Source organism: Cervus elaphus, chromosome 22, assembly GCF_910594005.1.
Source record: "Cervus elaphus chromosome 22, mCerEla1.1, whole genome shotgun sequence".
Lineage (NCBI taxonomy): Eukaryota > Metazoa > Chordata > Mammalia > Artiodactyla > Cervidae > Cervus > Cervus elaphus.
Genome location: NC_057836.1, coordinates 10,810,336 through 10,826,435, shown reverse-complemented (window position 1 = coordinate 10,826,435; position 16,100 = coordinate 10,810,336). Strand labels below are relative to the sequence as shown.

Genomic DNA, 16,100 nt, shown 5'->3' with positions numbered 1-16,100 from the left:
TCAGGGCAGTCGCTAGACGGGAACTCAGGAATAGAAACCGAACTTTACAAAAAGACCGGAAGGAAATATAACCAGAAACCATCGACTGCTTACAGTCAAGTTACAAAGTCACTGGATTTTCTACTTTTTTGTACTTTCCACTTTTTCTTAAATGACTGTGGGCCCAATTTTACAATGAATGAAAGCTATGTAATAAAGGTCACATAATGGAGCAGGTTTTAAATCTAGGCAGTGTTATCCATGTCCCAGCTTGGCTTCTTTATCAGAGCTGCGTATCCAAGTGGTTGAAGTATACACAGCAAGTAATTCTTTTAAATGGGGCTCCTGGCAGCCAACACAAGAGAGACAGAGGGATAGATTTCACATCCTACAAGCAAAGGACAACGCTGCCAATTTCCACTGCATGGGAGTCCGGCTTTATCTCACACCTAACTTTAAAGAAACTCTGGTTTTTATGTGCACCTGTGAAGGAAGTGTGAGCAGGGACCATCTAGGAAATCTGAACAAGGGCACGTTCATGACAATCAACACAGGACTGTATGAAGGGACAACAGGACAAGCAACCTATCAGGGTCCCAGCTCAGCACTCTCTCCCCATGGTGGCTGGAAACAGACCTCCGTACCTGGCCGCTGAGGCTGCCTGCATAAGCCATTCAGTTCATTTCAGTAGCTCAAGTCGTGTCCGACTCTTTGCGACCCCACGAATTGCAGCATGCCAGGCCTCCCTGTCCATCACCAACTCCCGGAGTCCGCTCAAACTCATGCCCATCGAGTCGGTGATGCCATCCAACCATCTCATCCTCTGTCGTCCCCTTCTCCTCCCACCCCCAATCCCTCCCAGCATCAGGGTCTTTTCCAATGAGTCAACTCTTCGCATGAGGTGGCCAAAGTATTGGAGTTTCAGCTTCAATATCAGTCCTTCCAATGAACACCCAGGACTGATCTCCTGACATCAGCCATCCCCAACCCCCACCTCCGCTGCATTCTAGGACAACAAATGCATTGCCAGTTCGCCAAGGGGCCCAGCCTGGCCCAATCATGTTCCCTAAAAGCTGCTCCCGGGCTCTCACTGCAGTTTTGTCCGGAGGAATATAACTTCTAACCAGTGCATACAACCAGTCGTCCCAGCCTCAGCACCAGCTCTCACTCACCTGAGTGACGGACGGACGACATGCCTCTTGGCCTCCTTATCCAGGCCTCTGTGACTTCACTTTCAAAAAAGTGTACTAACCCTTGTGTACTGATGCGGGGAATGTAAATTGGTGCAGACACTATGGAAATTCCTCAAAAAATTAAGAACAGAACTACTATATGATCTAGCAATTCTGCATCTGGGTATTTATCCAAAACAATGAAATCACTATCTTGAAGAGCTCTCTGTACCTCTACATTCACTGTAGCATTATTTACAACAACCAAGGAACAGGGACAACCTCAGTGTCCGAGGGCTGATAAACCAGTAACGAAGATGTGTGTGTGGGTGTGTGTGTGTTTATGTGTATATATATGAGCGGCTGAACTGAACTGAAATGGAATACTGTTCAGCCATAAATGGGAGTTCCTGCTCTTTGCAAGAATGTAGATGGACTGTGAGGGCATTATGCTTAGTGAGATAAGTCAGAGAAAAACAAATGCTGTGTGATCTCACTTACATGTGGAATCTAAAAACACCTAAACTCACAGATACAGAAAACAGACTGGTGGTTCCCAGAGGCAGGGGTCGGGTGTGGGTGGTATGGTGAAGGGGGTCGAAAGACCCAAACTTCCAGTTATAAAACCAATACGTCCCGGGAATGAAATATTCTGCACGGGGACTGGTTAACACTGCTGTGTTGTGTACATGAAAGTTGCTGAGAGAGTAGACCTTACAGGTTTTCATCCAGAGAAAAAAAAATTTCAGTATGTGAGGTGATGGATGATGTTAACTAGACCAACTGGTGATCGATTTGTAATGTGTACAAATATCAAGCTGTTGTTTGGGTCGCCAGGAGTCAGAAGTAAGGGGTTGGAAGGTGATCCAGGCAGAGGGCGCTGGGTTCTGAAGGGGCAGGAAGAGGAAAGGGGCACAGGGACGTCTCCTACCTTCCTCCTGAGCTGCTTCCACCACAGAGCCTGGGCTGGAAGGACAAGCCAAGGGCCCTGGGAGCCTGCAGGGCTGAGTTCGGGACTCTGAGGGGCCGTGCATACTGTTGCTGCTGTTTTGATGGGCTCATGTCCCTTGAAACCTAGGAAGTGAGGCCTGACTTCCCGAAAACAAATCCCTTTGGGGTGGGGGCTCTAGGCAGCAGCTGAGCTCATGCCCCACCCCTGGATGCCCCTCCCAAGATGCCCCTGTCCTGCCTCTAGGGCTCCCAGACACCACTTCCTCCCACCTGGCACCCAGCTGACTCCTAATCTGTGGGGTCAAGCCTTCCTCCATCCCGGCTACTCCAGCGCTTCACTGCAGGGATCGAGACTGAAAGTCAGTTCCTGCGGGTTGGGCCCTCTCAGCTCTAGACCGTCAGCCAGACCAGCAGAGGCTGGGAGAGCACTTTCCGGCACCAGGGCCCTGCAGGGTCCTCCTCTGTGCTCCCTGCCCCATTCCGAGGGGCCACTGTGGGAGGCCAGGGTGTGGAGGCAGAGGGCGAGTGGCTGATTGGAAGGGGCCACCACCCCATCCATGGAGAAAGGTCTAGGCCTGGGCAGGGGTGGACCAGCTCCCAACCTCCAAGGTGCTTTCCCACCAAGACAGTCGAGGCTCTGGACCTTGAAGGACAGGCAGCAGAGTCAGGAGAGAGGACGGTAGTGCAAATCCTGCCGGTGGAGAGGGGGAGGAGAGCTGCCGGCCCTGGAGCGGGCAAAGCTCCAGCCAACAGCCAACATTAACCAGGGAGGCCTCCACCCCGGGAACCAGGGCAGAGTCACTTCCACAGGACTGCCTGGTGCCTGAGAAAATTCCACAGGGACCCTCTGGGCCCCAGTGGCCTGGCTGTGGTCAGAATCGACTCCAGGGAAGAGCCCAGGTGACACCAGCGGGCTCCTAGTTGTTCCGACAAGTCTTTCATCCCTCACCCTCCCACCCAGCTTCTCCAGCAGCAGAGGTGAGCTTCCTCCCACCACCCCACCCCAGGGCCCCTGGGAGATGCTGGAGGAGCGGCTGTCCTCAGCCTGGACAAAGAGCTTGGGGCAGAAGGCCCTGTTCTACTGACCACTCCTTCCAGACCTGCAGCAGAGGAGGGAGTGGAGGTTGTTGGAGGCGGGGACGCTGGGGGTTGTTGAGACATGGCAGCCTGGCCCCATTGGATGCCCACTAGTTGGGGGGCCTGCAGGGGCTTTAATGGGGGAGTCCTGCCCCGAGGGTGTGCATCTGCTTATTAAGTGGGAAAGAGATCCTCTTCCACACAGAAGGAGAAATAGCACCTGACTTTAGCCCTGCCACTTCCTCCCTGCTCCCCCTCCTTCCCGCCAAGGACATGGTCACCACCAACAGGTCTCATCCTTGTTTACCTCTGCAACCCTCCCTAGGAGGGTGAAGACACCTGGCTCTTCTGGAGGCTTTTTCCGGACATCTCTCCACCGGAAAACCTGGCAGCCCAGGCTACTCTCCGCAACTTCCAGGAACAGGGATGGAGGCCTTCTGGGAGGTCCCCTCCAGCTGACTGTGGAAGGCCTAGCATCATCCAGCCTCATGCTCTCCTGGTGGTGGCCCCTCGGAACGTCCTGAGATGCTGTCTCTGCAGAGCAGTAAACTAAGTTCCTGGGATGAAACAGAGATTTGGGCCCGCATTTAAAATCATCACAAGTAAACTGCAACTCTGTGGGCTCGGCAGACTGCGTGAGGTAGCCCTGGGCTAAAGGGACCAGCTCCTCTGTCCTCCTGGGTCTCCAACCTTCCGAGGAGAACGTCAAATCATGCCAGGTGAGGCATATGCAAGACGCAGGCGCCTCAGCCCTTTGGGGCCTTTGGGAACTAGTCTCCAGGAATCAGGCCATGCACTGCTGGGGTAAGGTCCTTGGCTGGATCCCATCCAGCCCGGTCCCACCCCAGAACCAGCACCCGGCTCTGAGAGGCAGCGTGGGGATGGGGTGGTGTGTGTGCCGGCCGTTGTCTCCCTCTGCGTCTTTCTGCGAACAGGTGGCCCCTCAGATCCACAGCATCTGGAGCTCCACTGCCAGATGAAGTCCCAGCTGCCAGGCCACCTCGGGGAGGGGACATGGGAGGTGGGGATGCCACCAGACGCCACCTGCCAAGCCCGCAGCCACAGGCCGTCTGGGAGCCATGCTGGAGGCCCGTGTGTCCTGCCCTGGCCCAGCTACCAGGACGGATGGCTTCCTCCCTCCTCACTGAGCGTCCCACGGGGAGAGTCTTTTGATCAGAGAGACAGCCTGTGTGTGCTTCCCACTTCCCACTGCAGCTCCTATGACAGGGCCATGGCCACCAGGCTCTGGATAGACTCGGAGCCACAGATGAGGTGGGTCCTCACAAGGAACGGTAGCAGCTCCAGGCGGCTTGCCCTCTGCTGTCAGCCTGAAGCCACCACCACCTGCTGCCACGTGGGCACCTGTGAACCGCAGCCAACCCTGCCCGTCTCCAGCTCTAATCACGGGCCCTGAGGAACCAAAAGGGGTCAGCACGGCCCCTCCCCTGCAGGCACCGGCCCGACCCACACCTCCTGCCCAGAACGTCAGGTCACGCTCTGACTCTTTTCTGCCGATGCCCACATGGTGCCAGAGGCTCCGGGAAGTAGCTGCCTTGCTCAGTGCTGGCCCACCCACTGCCACTGCCAAGGGCAGCCTGTGCCCTGGGGATCTGCTCTGGGATGAGGGAGGTGCCATACCCCTGCGGTCAGCACACCAAGGAGCACACAGGGGCCAGGACGTCAGGCCTCTTTCAGCCCCTGCACCCCGAATGCACTTGGGGAGGTCAACACATCTCACCAACTTAGGCCTGGAGGCTGCAGACCCTCCTGGCACCAGGTTGCGGGCCTCAGGGTCACCCTGACAAGGAGGACACTCTGCTGGCCCCGCTCTGAAGGGCAGCCTCGTACCCCCTGGTCACTCCACACACCTGCTCAAGTGGTTTCGGTGGGCAACTGAGACAGAATAATATGAACAAAAATAAAGCTGGCTGAAAAGGCACAAAAGTACACTCTTCAAACCCACAGGCACGCTGCCATGTGTGGACACCACCCCTGAAGGGTGGTGCCCAGGGTCCTATCAACTTCAGGAGAGTGAGTTAAGACATACACTCTGCGTTCCTTTTAGAAACTTTTATTGCGCATAAAATGGCCCATTCCCCTTTGTAGGTCAGTTGTTTCCACCTCTAAAGTTGTTTTCTGTAAACTCCACTTTCTGCCCTACTGAAAAAAATCCTGCTCTTTGAAAAGATCGGGAATAGCCTCTCATTGCTGGTCAGGGCAGCTGGAGGATGGCTCCTGGGGCGAAGGCTGGAAGACGCCATCTGAGCAGGCTGAGCCCTCGGCTGTGGCGTGGGCTCACCCACACCCAGCGCTGCAGAGGGAGACTTCCTGCGGCCCTGCCCGCGTGGGGACGAGACAGGAGCTGTGCATCCCCAGAGCTGGAAACTGCAGCAGCCTGTCAGCAGGCACTACGACAACCTGCACACTAGTGGTTATGAAATGGAGCGTTCAGAAAAAGTGCTCCACTGGAACCTGAAGTCGCAGCACCGCGGAAGGGAGCTGGGGAGCATTTCTGAGCTTCTCTGCAGCTCCAGGCCTTCCTCATGTCGGCAGGCATGGTGCGCTTCCGCAGGGCAGTGCCGCGTCCCTTCTGGCTACTTCATAAACGCGTCCTCGTCCTGGGTGGACGGGCCTGGCAGTCACGGTGCACCGGGTGGTGGGTGGGAAGGGTTGGCAAAGGCCACACAGGCGATGAATCCTGTCCCAAGCCCAGTTTTATCGGAAGGCTGGGGTTTAAAGATGGAATCTAGAACACCCTCTGCTCCCCTGTTAAGAAAGGAGAACAGAAATAGAGGCTCTGCCTCAACAAGCAGGAAGTGAGGGTCAGAGCCACGAGCCCCCTGGATTCCAGGGGGTGACAGATGACAGCTTTGGGACAGACTCAAGAAGACAGTTCTCTGCTCCTTTGCGTGAGAATGAATGTGTTCAAGTTGAGGCACGATGTGGTTCCCCAAGGACGTTCCGAGGCTGGTATGGATGCCCCTCATCCTGCCCCTACAGCCTCCCTTTCCAGCGTGTGGTCCTGCTCCACCAGGCGGGCTGGAGGGTCTCGGGACCGGCCTGGCACCGACCGAGCTCCTCTGCAGACGGGTACGGCCACTGCAGATTCTGGGAGCTGGACACGGTCAGCCTCTGGCTGAACCACGGCCCGAGAGTGCCTCCCCACGAAGAGGCGTGAGCAGGGAGCTGGGCAGAAGCTGCCGTGTGTGTGTTTGTGTGTGTGTGTGTGACTTCCCGACCAGAGTTCCGTCTGAGTGCTGTCACCGCAGCTCCGGTTGCTGGGTCCGGGCCTCACCAAGCAGGGTCCCTCACGCTGGTGCCACAGCCTAAACCGTCTTCAGTCAACGTGGGAGATGAGACCTTGGCTCCAAAACGGAGAAAAACACAGGTCCCATGGACCCGGGATTTCAACAGGGAGGATTCTGAGCGGTACCTGGCCCGCGGCCTGGCCTCCAGCAGCTCAAGTACATTCTTGATGAGTGAGCGGTGCAGACGTGGACACCTGGGGCCAGGCACAGGGGATGGGAGCAGCGCATTGGGGCCCACACAGGGTCTCTCTGACAGGAGGGCTCCGGTCAGCCCCAGGAAGAAGGGGGTGATGAATGGAGGGCAGCACAGTCAGATGGGACCCAGGTCCACACCCCGACCCGGGTGCCAGGGCATCAGGGTCCCAGTAAAGATACAAAAGTGAAGCTGCTTCTCTTCAAGTATAAAAAAATAAGTTAATTGACAAAGAGGGTCCCCAGAGGCTGCATCTCCCAGGCTGTAAGCCTTGTTTGGTGCAAGCACAGGAACCAGGCATGGAGGACAGCCTCCCACCCGCCACGAGGCGTCCATGACAAGGCCAGCCTGCTGGCGGGGCCAGAACTCGGGTCCCTGCCTGACCCCAGTCAGTATTTTCCAGTGTTGTGAATTAAAAGCAAATGCAGCAGCCGCAGGGCACAGCCAGGAGAGGCCTGGGGTGTGAGCTGGGCTTCTCATCCACTTCTGCATGGTGCCAGGGAAGCGTGGTCACTGCGTCCTCCCAGACACCTTTCCTGGGCACGCCCCTACACTCTCGCGCTCTGGAGTGGGTGGGCAGGGGACTTCCTCCAAGGAGGCTGAGCCGTTGGACAACCAGCTTCACCCAGGGCTCCCCATAGCTCAGGTGCCTGAACCCTTCTCAGAGCCACGTGGACCTGAGTGCAAATTCCCCGGAGGCGCCAGGCCCACTCAGACCTGGGGTCCGGGAGGGGGATCTGGGAGAAGCAGCCCGGCTCAGGCAGTGGACAGACCAGCCAGGCTTGGGCGGGTGCTCAGGACCAGTGCAGGCTGAAGCCCTTGGACAGCATGGCGGCCTCCAGGTCCTTGTCCTCCTCCTTCTCCCGCAACCGCTGTTCCTCCAGCAGGGCCACCAGGGCGTCTCTCTGCTCCACCACCTCCAGCATCTCGTTCAGGATCCTCTTCTCCTCTGCCAACTCCTCCTCCGTCTTCAGGTGGTCTGGGCAGAACCACACAGGTGAGTCCCCTGCAGGGCGGAGGCAGGGAGCCTGCCCCAACTGCCCCCGTGCCCGCCCTGCCTCACCCCGCCTACCTTCCACCGCCATCCGCTCGCGGAGCTCCTGCTGCAGCCGGCTCTGCCGGTCCTCCAGCTCCAGCTCCCGAGCACTGGGGTTTCCGGGGGTTTGGGGGGAAAGGGAAACAAGGAGGTGACTGGTGGGTGTGGCACAGCCCTCATCCCCCACACTAGGAGGGGCTATGCTTCTGCTGCAACAGGCCCTGGGCCCATGCCCCCTTCCACCCCTGCCCAGGGAACTCACAAGATCATCAGCTCCGACTCGTAGCGCACCATGGCGTTCTTCTCCTGCACCAGCTTGAACCACTCCTGCATCAGCTTGGGGTCATCCTTCTTGCCCATGCCTGCCGAGAGAGGGCATGTCAGGCCACAGTGCCGCCATCTCCCGCCAAGGACTGTCACACGGGGACAAATGCGGAGGGCTGCCTGCTGTGCCCAGGCCAGGCCGTGTGTCTTGGGCCACGAGGGCACCACGCACCCCCAGGGCAGCCTGCGCCTTCCTCTGTCCCCCTCGGCCGGCCCTCACCCCCCAGTGGCTCGCCTGGCCCCTCCTGCTGGACCACTTGCTTTCTCTGGGGAGGTTCTCAGTGCTCTGCCCTCCTTTTCTTTTCCATTCATTTCGCATGTATTTGGGACTTGCTGGGTCCTAGGTCTGCTTTGAGGGGACCAGTCTAATGAAGAGGCAGATGGCAGGCTAGAAGCACACTTGCCCTTGCTTTCTGGGACCCTTGAGTGAGGGGGCCAGCATTTCGCTGTGGCCGCTGACCCTAGGCTGCCTCGTTTCTGACATCCTGACCAGGGAGGTGCCTCTCTCAATCTTGTGGCCCCTCGGGCTCCTGACAAGTGCTCCCCACAACCCCTGCATGGCAGCACAGCCCCAGGAGGCGTGGGGGTCTCTCCCAGGGCAGGGAGACTGCAGGTTCCCCCCTCTGATCCAAGCCCAGCTGCAGCTTCCGGGGCCCCTGACGCCCACACTCAGATGCCCGCACCCCCTCGGCCAACACCTCGGTATCTACCAGCAGTGGCCTGACCCCCTTCAGGCTCAGCTGCGGCAGGGGGAGAGAAAGAAGAGCCTTCCAAGAAGCCATACCACGGGGGGACACCAGGAAGCCCACGGCTGTGGTGGGTCCCGCCCAGGTGCAGAAACCAGACTGTGGTGGCTCTTGGCTGTTTTCGGATTACAAGCCGCCCTCAGTCTCAGGGAAGCTGGGGGCTGTCTTCCTAGGGAACTGCACGTGAGCACAGCTGGTACCTCTCCCAAGGACACCACGTGCTCATGGGCCCTGAAGTCTGCTCACAGCTGAGCTAAGAGATCTCTCCGAGCTCTGGGGGCATGGGTCGGAAGTCCTCTCCCAGGAAGATCAAACCCAGAGGGCAGGGCACGTCTGCACTGCACTGCCCTGGGCCCTGGCCGCTGTGCAGCACGAGCTGAGTGCTGGGCCAGCTCTCCCTGCCCGCCGGGCAACTCGACTCTTTGGCTTCGAAAGCAGCCCCGTCCAGCTGTGCCCATTCCTTCTTGAGCGGCTCTGCACGGGGCACCCACAGGGTGTGGAGGGTGATCCCGGGGTGCCGGGACGCCTCCCTCACTGCTCAAGCCAGCTCCAGAGGGACGGCCGAGATGGACGTGGCTGGTGGCGGTCAGCGGGGAGCGAGCGCCGGGGAGGGAAGAGGAAGGTTAGCGGGTTAGCAGGAGCCACACTCCCCGGCCCCGCCCGCATGCGGTCAACGACAATCACCACCACAACGGACTGCAAACCAGACAGAGTTAACACACACACTCAGCAAGACACAGGGAAAGAAGTCTGCTTTCAGTGCTTGTCTGGAAAGTGCTTGTCTGCGTAGACCAGCCTTGGTAAGGACAGTATTCCTCGACTCCACCAGCACAAATCACTGCCCGCCTCCCGGGATGTGAGGCGGAAGGGCCCGACCACGAGCGGTGACCTGGAACTGCGGTCACTGCAGCCTGAGCGGCCCGAGGGCTGGACCTGCTCCCTGGTTTCACCCCACTCCCCAGTCCCCCCAAGACAGTCGAAGGGATACTGTACCTTGTGAGGGACTGCCACATACTCAGGGGTTTGTAACAGGGCTACCAGGTGTCAGAGGAAGAAGAGAAAGAGCTGGGCTTCGGGTCCCTGCTTGACTAGTGTCGCTACGCCCCTGAGAGGCCGCGGGGAGGAGGTGGGGGTTACGTTACCTTCCTGGACACAGCAAGGGCAGAAGGAGAGAGGTCTACGCCGTGGAGTCCCGCCACTGGGCTCAACTTCAAAAAGGGCCAAACAAGGAGGAGGAGGAGGAGACGACACGGACAGAGAGGAGGAGGAGGCATTCGGAAGTGGGGAGGGACAGGGAGAAGGTGAAGTGGACAAAAAGCATTAAAGTGAGAAAGGAACAACAGGAGGAAAAGAAAAAAAAATACAAGAAATGGAAAAGCAGAAGCAAGGGAAACACAATCTACGAATGAGTTCAGTCCTTCCTTCATCCAGCACAGAAACTGGTCAGGAGCAGCCCTGGGCCCAGGCGGGCGGGCACTCTGTCTTCCTCAGGTCCTTGCTTGGCAGGGTGGGAAGCTAAAAATGACTACGGGCGCCTCTGGGGCTTGGTGATCCTCCTTGAAAACACCCAATGTGCCAGCAGGCCTGCATGAGTGAGAGTTCTCAAGATCACCATGTGGGTAAATCTAAGCGCTGGGGCTCTCCTGGTGTTGAACCCACAGAGGCAGCGCCCTCTGATGGGCCCCCAGGGCCGACACCCGCTCTGCTCTGACCCTGAGCAAGGACTTGTTGGCCCAATGAGTTCCCCAGAGGCAGCCCCATCTGGATGAATCACCACCCCGCCTCTGGCCTTGGAGAGCTGAGCACCCCTCTCCTGCCCCTTCCTCTCCTCCAAGGGCCGACACCACAGCGGGCACACTGCTACACTGTGGACAAGTCCAAAGCTCACAGAAACAAAGCCAGGGAGTCGTGGACGGGGCGACTGAGAGCAGAGGGCGTGCAGGGGACACGGCTGGACTCGGGGCCTGGGCTCTCAAGGGAGCGGACCTGCTCAGCAAGGGACCATCACAGAACCACAGGCACATGCAGGAGCCACGGCCCCCAGGGCGGGGAGCAGGGGCTGGGCCGTTAGAGAGAACCCTGTTTAGGTGAACACGAGGGCCAAGCAGACGTGAGCTGAGAGGCCCGTCACCGGGCGACAGGAGCGAGTGCAGGTGCCCTGTGTTCTCTTTCTTTAACATCCTTTTGCGTGTTCTCTGTAGGCTTTTGAGCCTGGTATCAGGCGAAACTTCGGGTCTAAAGCAGACAGAGGCTCTGGGTGTATGGTGGGTGTGGACAGAGGCCATGTGTGTGTGTGGTGGGTGTGCAAAGGCTGTGTGTGTGTGGTGGGTGTGGGCAGAGGCTGTGTGTGTGTGGTGGGTGTGTGCAGAGGCTGTGTGTGTGTGGTGGGTGGGCGCAGAGGCCGTGTGGGTGTGTGTGTGGTGGGCGCAGAGGCCGTGTGTGTGTGTGGTGGGTGTGCAGAGGCTGTGTGTGTGGTGGGCGCAGAGGCCGTGTGTGTGTGTGGTGGGTGTGCAGAGGCTGTGTGTGTGTGTGTGGTGGGTGTGTGCAGAGGCTGTGTGTGTATAGTGGGTGTGTGCAGAGGCTGTGTGTGTGTGGTGGGTGGGCGCAGAGGCTGTGTGTGTGTGGTGGGTGTGGGCAGAGGCTGTGTGTGTGTGTGGTGGGCGCAGAGGCTGTGTGTGTGTGGTGGGTGTGTGCAGAGGCTGTGTGTGTGTGGTGGGTGGGCGCAGAGGCCGTGTGTGTGTGTGGTGGGTGGGCGCAGAGGCCGTGTGTGTGTGTGTGTGGTGGGTGGGCGCAGAGGCCGTGTGTGTGTGTGTGTGTGGTGGGCGCAGAGGCCGTGTGTGTGTGTGTGGTGGGTGTGCAGAGGCTGTGTGTGTGTGGTGGGTGTGCAGAGGCCATGTGTGTGGTGGGTATGTGCAGAGGCTGTGTGTGTGTGGTGGGCGGGTGCAGAGCCTGTGTGTGTGGTGGGGGTGTCAGAGGCTGTGTGTGTGGAGGGTATGTGCAGAGGCCATTGGTGTGTGGTGGGTGTGTCAGAGGCTGTGTGTGTGTGGTGGGTGTGTTCACAGGCTCTGTGTGTGTGCAGAGGCCATGTGTGTGTGTGGAGGGTATGTGCAGAGGCCATTGGTGTGTGGTGGGTGTGCAGAGGCTGTGTGTGTGTGGATGGTGTGTGCAGAGGCTGTATGTGTGGTGCATGTGCAGCGATCACAGTGATTCAGTGTTCTGGACAGATGTGGCCATGACCAGCTGGTCACTGAGGCAAGCAAGAAGCTCCTTTCTTACAAACACCCTCAGCTTATACTCGTCTACATCCAGCCTTCTCTGCCTCAAGATGGGTGCTCAGACACCTGCACACACCCTCAAACAATAGGGTCCCCACCTCTGCTGCCCCCTGGGACAGATGTTACACACGAACAGGCTGTGGAAACAGTGGAACAGCATCTGTGCTCGTCAGCAAGGTCAGGGACTCAACATGGTCACACGCATCCAAACAAGGAAGCCTGTGCCTGCAGGTGCAGTGAGGATGTGCTTCCCCTTCCAGACATCACGGAACACAGCTTTAGACCCTTTTATGCAGAGCACGTCCTAGACGCCCTTCCGTACAGAGGACAGCATGAGACCACAGAACAGGACTCAGGACAGAAATCTGGAGGGGCTCCCTGGTGGCAACGGGCAGTGCAGACACAAAACGGCCAGAGCCCCGAAGGGTGGGTTGTGACGCTCTTCTGAACCTTCCTGAGGGCTCTGGTGTTTGCACAGTATATACTTTATAATCAGAAAACCAACCAATAAATACTGTTTTAAGGAGAAGAAAAACCAACCAAACAAGGTGAGCTTCCACCCCAGGCCTGAACCTGACATAAGTGTGCAAGGGAGGCACAGAGGCGCAGTTTGAAGCTAATCTCTCCTTGTCTGGAGATGTGAGAGACACAGATGTGGTTCACCCGCGGGAGGCGCAGAATGGTCGTCACTCTCACAGCAAACAGAAGTCACTTCTGTTAGTCATGCTCCTGTTTGTGCATCACTCGCAGACCCCAGTCACCACCCCGAGTGCCCACAGCCCACAGCCCTAAGGGCGTGACGGTCACCAGCACCCACCCTCCCTGACATCGGGGCAGGCCACACGAGTCAAGAGTTTGAAAAGCTGCAACTTATCATCGTGCAGCGAGGCACATCCCACGGATTCCAGAGAGCTGTATGCACTGGGCATGAGAGTGTGTCAGAGACCAAAACACGGGCACACCGGCAGCCTTGTCGAGCCCCAGCACTGGCCCCAGCGGCTGCCCAGACAGTATCGGCAGCTCTGCTGTCCAAGGAGGGCCCCGAGGCGCAGGGTCAACCGTGCACACCCCGGCCAGGATCTGCCTCACTCCCCCACCCAGTGCAGAGGGCCTTCCTTTGGGAAGCAAACCCAACAAACGGAGGCAGCCTGAGGAGGGGGCGGGCGCCAGACCTGGAAGGGTCACTGCGCCGCCCTTCCTCGCTGAATGGAGAGGCCCAGAGGGTGAGTGGTGGGGCTGGGGACACAAAGCGGCCTGAAGCCAGTCTCATTTCCCCGCTCAGGGTCGCTCTGACATCACCGTGCCTCTTGTGTGGCCTGGGGCCGGCAGGACCCCATGGGCTGTGGACAGCGGGCAGTCACAGCCAGTCTGGTGGCAATTCCTCCTCTCCGCTTGTTCTTTCTCTGCTTCCATCTCTCCTGTTTCTTCATACAGGCTTTGTCCGAAGCACCGCATCCTCCCTCCCGCCTTGTCGCCTCACTGCAGGGACCCTCAGGGTAACTAGAACACTGTGGCTGGTTTGCAACCCGCATGGTGGCGTGCTGCATCTGACGGGATAGAAGGTTCTCCCTGACAGCCCTGGCCTACAAGCATAGAGCTGGGGAGATGCCTTATTGGGAAATTCAGTATGAGACAAACCTCTAGACTGGGGGGAAACGAAGAGGGAAAAAGCACATGAAAACTGAGCTCTAACAAACACACACACAGGGTGGGACACGCCCGTGCGCATACATGTGCACACACACAGGCTGGGACATACACACACACATGTGCACACACATAGGCTGGGACACACACATGTGTGTGCACACACAGATTGAGACACACACGTGTACGCGCACACACACAGGCTTGGACATGCACACACACAGACTGGGACACACACACGCACACACAGGAATGCTGGGGAATCTCAAGGACTGACATTTCCTAAAAGCAAAACCAAGCCAGGCTCATGCTCAGACAGAACAGATCAGCCAACAATCTCCCAGCATCAACTCAGGGGAGCGGACAGCACAGGAAGGCTCAGAGCCGGGTGGGCACACATCCCCATCACAACCCATGGCAAAAAATGAAAACCCCCTCCCCAGTCCCTTATGCCATTTCTAAACCACTCATGCTCTTTCCATTTCCCCTGGAGGTGTACAAATCAAGAGGTGAAGTCTGGAAACCAGAAATGGGGTGTGAATATTTCTAATTCAAAGTTCTCCGGAAGAGATACAGTCTTCACCTGAAGACGTCCAGGTCTCCTCCCTGGTCTAGAGCAACAAGGGCGGTGGCTGGGCAGCAGGACCCTGTCTCTGTTCTTTAATGGGTCCTCTGCAATCCCAAGGTGCAGCTCTGTGAAGAGGAGTCTTGATACTCTCTGGCTCAAAAGAAGACTTTCAACAGGTCTGGAGCCTTTAAGTCAGCTGAGAGTCACTCTAAGACCCCAGGGGGGCATGACAGTGAGACAGGCAGGGGCTGGGCAGGGACTTCAGCCTGGACTTCTCCCTCTCACCTCACAGGAAGCACAATCAGTACTGGGTTCCCGTGGCCCTCTGGGGATGCAACCTGGTGGGCTATAGTCCATGCGGCCACAAAGAGTTGGATACAACTGAGCAACTGAGCCCATGCAGCAGACAAGTAATCAGGCTCTACATCTCAGGCTCCAGATTTCAAGAGGGTAAAATTCCACCAAATAATGAGACTGCCAAGTGCTCCGTGGAGGAGACATCAGCAGGAACTGAAACGGGAGCTGCTTCTGACAACTACCTTCTCCCCCTAGACTTGTGGGTGGCGGTAGCTGCCATGTGAGGGCGGAGACCCTAGAGCCACAGCGGGCTGATGGGTGAGGATGCGAATCAGGCAGCAGGGGTTTTTAATTCAGATACACTGAGCTCCTCTTTCTACATATTTCACTCTCCCCCAGAACTTGTTGGAATTCTAAATCCAGAAGGCTGGAAGCTGGAATCCAGGGACACAGAAATGGAAACAGCCAGCATCTTATCACTCAAGCATCAGCAGTAAAGGGAACAGAACTGGCCACACGAGGTCATCAGTGTGGCTGACGACCTCAAGCTGGGAGGGGAGGCTGAATGCAGTTTCAAAGAAATAGGTTTGACAGTCCTTCCCAGGAGACTTTGAATTAAACAAAACAATTGAGATTCATTTGGAATTGACACAGACGTTCCCAGAGGTGTCAGGAGGAGGCAGAAAGTGAGCCCAGGACATTAGTCAGGGTGGGATCTGTTAGTTGGGGTGTAAGCATGAGCCCTTTTACAGCACCAATGGCCATGAGGTGGCAGCACCTGGACACTGGAAGCTCGAGCCCTGGAGGGCCGTGGAGAGGGTGGACCCGGGGACCTGGGATCAGAAAGCAGAGGGGAGGCCAGGACACCCACCCCAAGGAGGCCGGAAGCCTCCTTACTGGTGTAGCTCTCTAAGACCAGGGCTCTATCTTGAGTTGCAATTACAATCATGCTTGGTTTTTAAATGAATGGGCCAAAAAGAGACTCTCTTAGAAGAATGGAAGTATGGTAAAAAAAAAATGAGAGAGAAAGATCTTGCCCGCTCTTGACCACTTTCAGGCACAGAGCCTGCCTGGGAGACAAAGAGGTCTGACCACCTGACCAGGATGCAGGACTCCAAGAAAGCGCTGGGCCTGGGAGCCCCGGGAGTAGCCGCTGGCTCAGCTCCTGACATGAGGGCAGCCGTCCAGGAGAGTCACCACCCAGGTCTAAAGGCGATACTCCTGCCTGGGTGCTTCTCTGGTCCAGCACGAATGGTGAGCCTTGTACAGCAAGACACCCGCAGACTGGACTCCTCTGAGACAGTGGCTCTACTGTAGACGTGGCCTGGGACGCTTGCTAAAGCAGGGGACCAGGCCTCACCTCCAGGATCCCTGACTCAGAAGGTCAGCGGTGAGGGTGGGAGGAGGGGGTGAGACTCTGCAGTTCTAACAGGCCCGGGTCTGGAGGCTGCAGGGACCACACACACAGGACTGGTCTCGACTTCTGAGTTTGGTGAAAAGAGGACACAGTAGTCCCAGGACAGAGCA

General features: G+C 57.6%; 1 protein-coding gene across 18 annotated transcripts in view; it reads right to left on the bottom strand.

The window, feature by feature from the left end:
- Window positions 1-5,234: 5,234 nt before the first annotated feature.
- Window positions 5,235-16,100, bottom strand: part of MICAL3 (microtubule associated monooxygenase, calponin and LIM domain containing 3) — a 140,940-nt gene continuing 130,074 nt past the window's right edge. For 14 of the 18 annotated variants that reach the window (XM_043882621.1, XM_043882618.1, XM_043882617.1 and 11 more), the window contains 4 exons: window positions 9,929-9,994; window positions 7,979-8,078; window positions 7,753-7,826; window positions 5,235-7,659 (listed from right to left, as the gene is read on the bottom strand). In XM_043882621.1, coding sequence (XP_043738556.1) covers window positions 7,475-7,659; window positions 7,753-7,826; window positions 7,979-8,078; window positions 9,929-9,994 — 425 coding nt within the window. In that variant the 3' untranslated portion in view covers window positions 5,235-7,474. The remainder of the gene's footprint in view (window positions 7,660-7,752; window positions 7,827-7,978; window positions 8,079-9,928; window positions 9,995-16,100) is intronic. The other 4 variants (XM_043882624.1, XM_043882628.1, XM_043882630.1 and 1 more) reach the window with 1 other exon arrangement.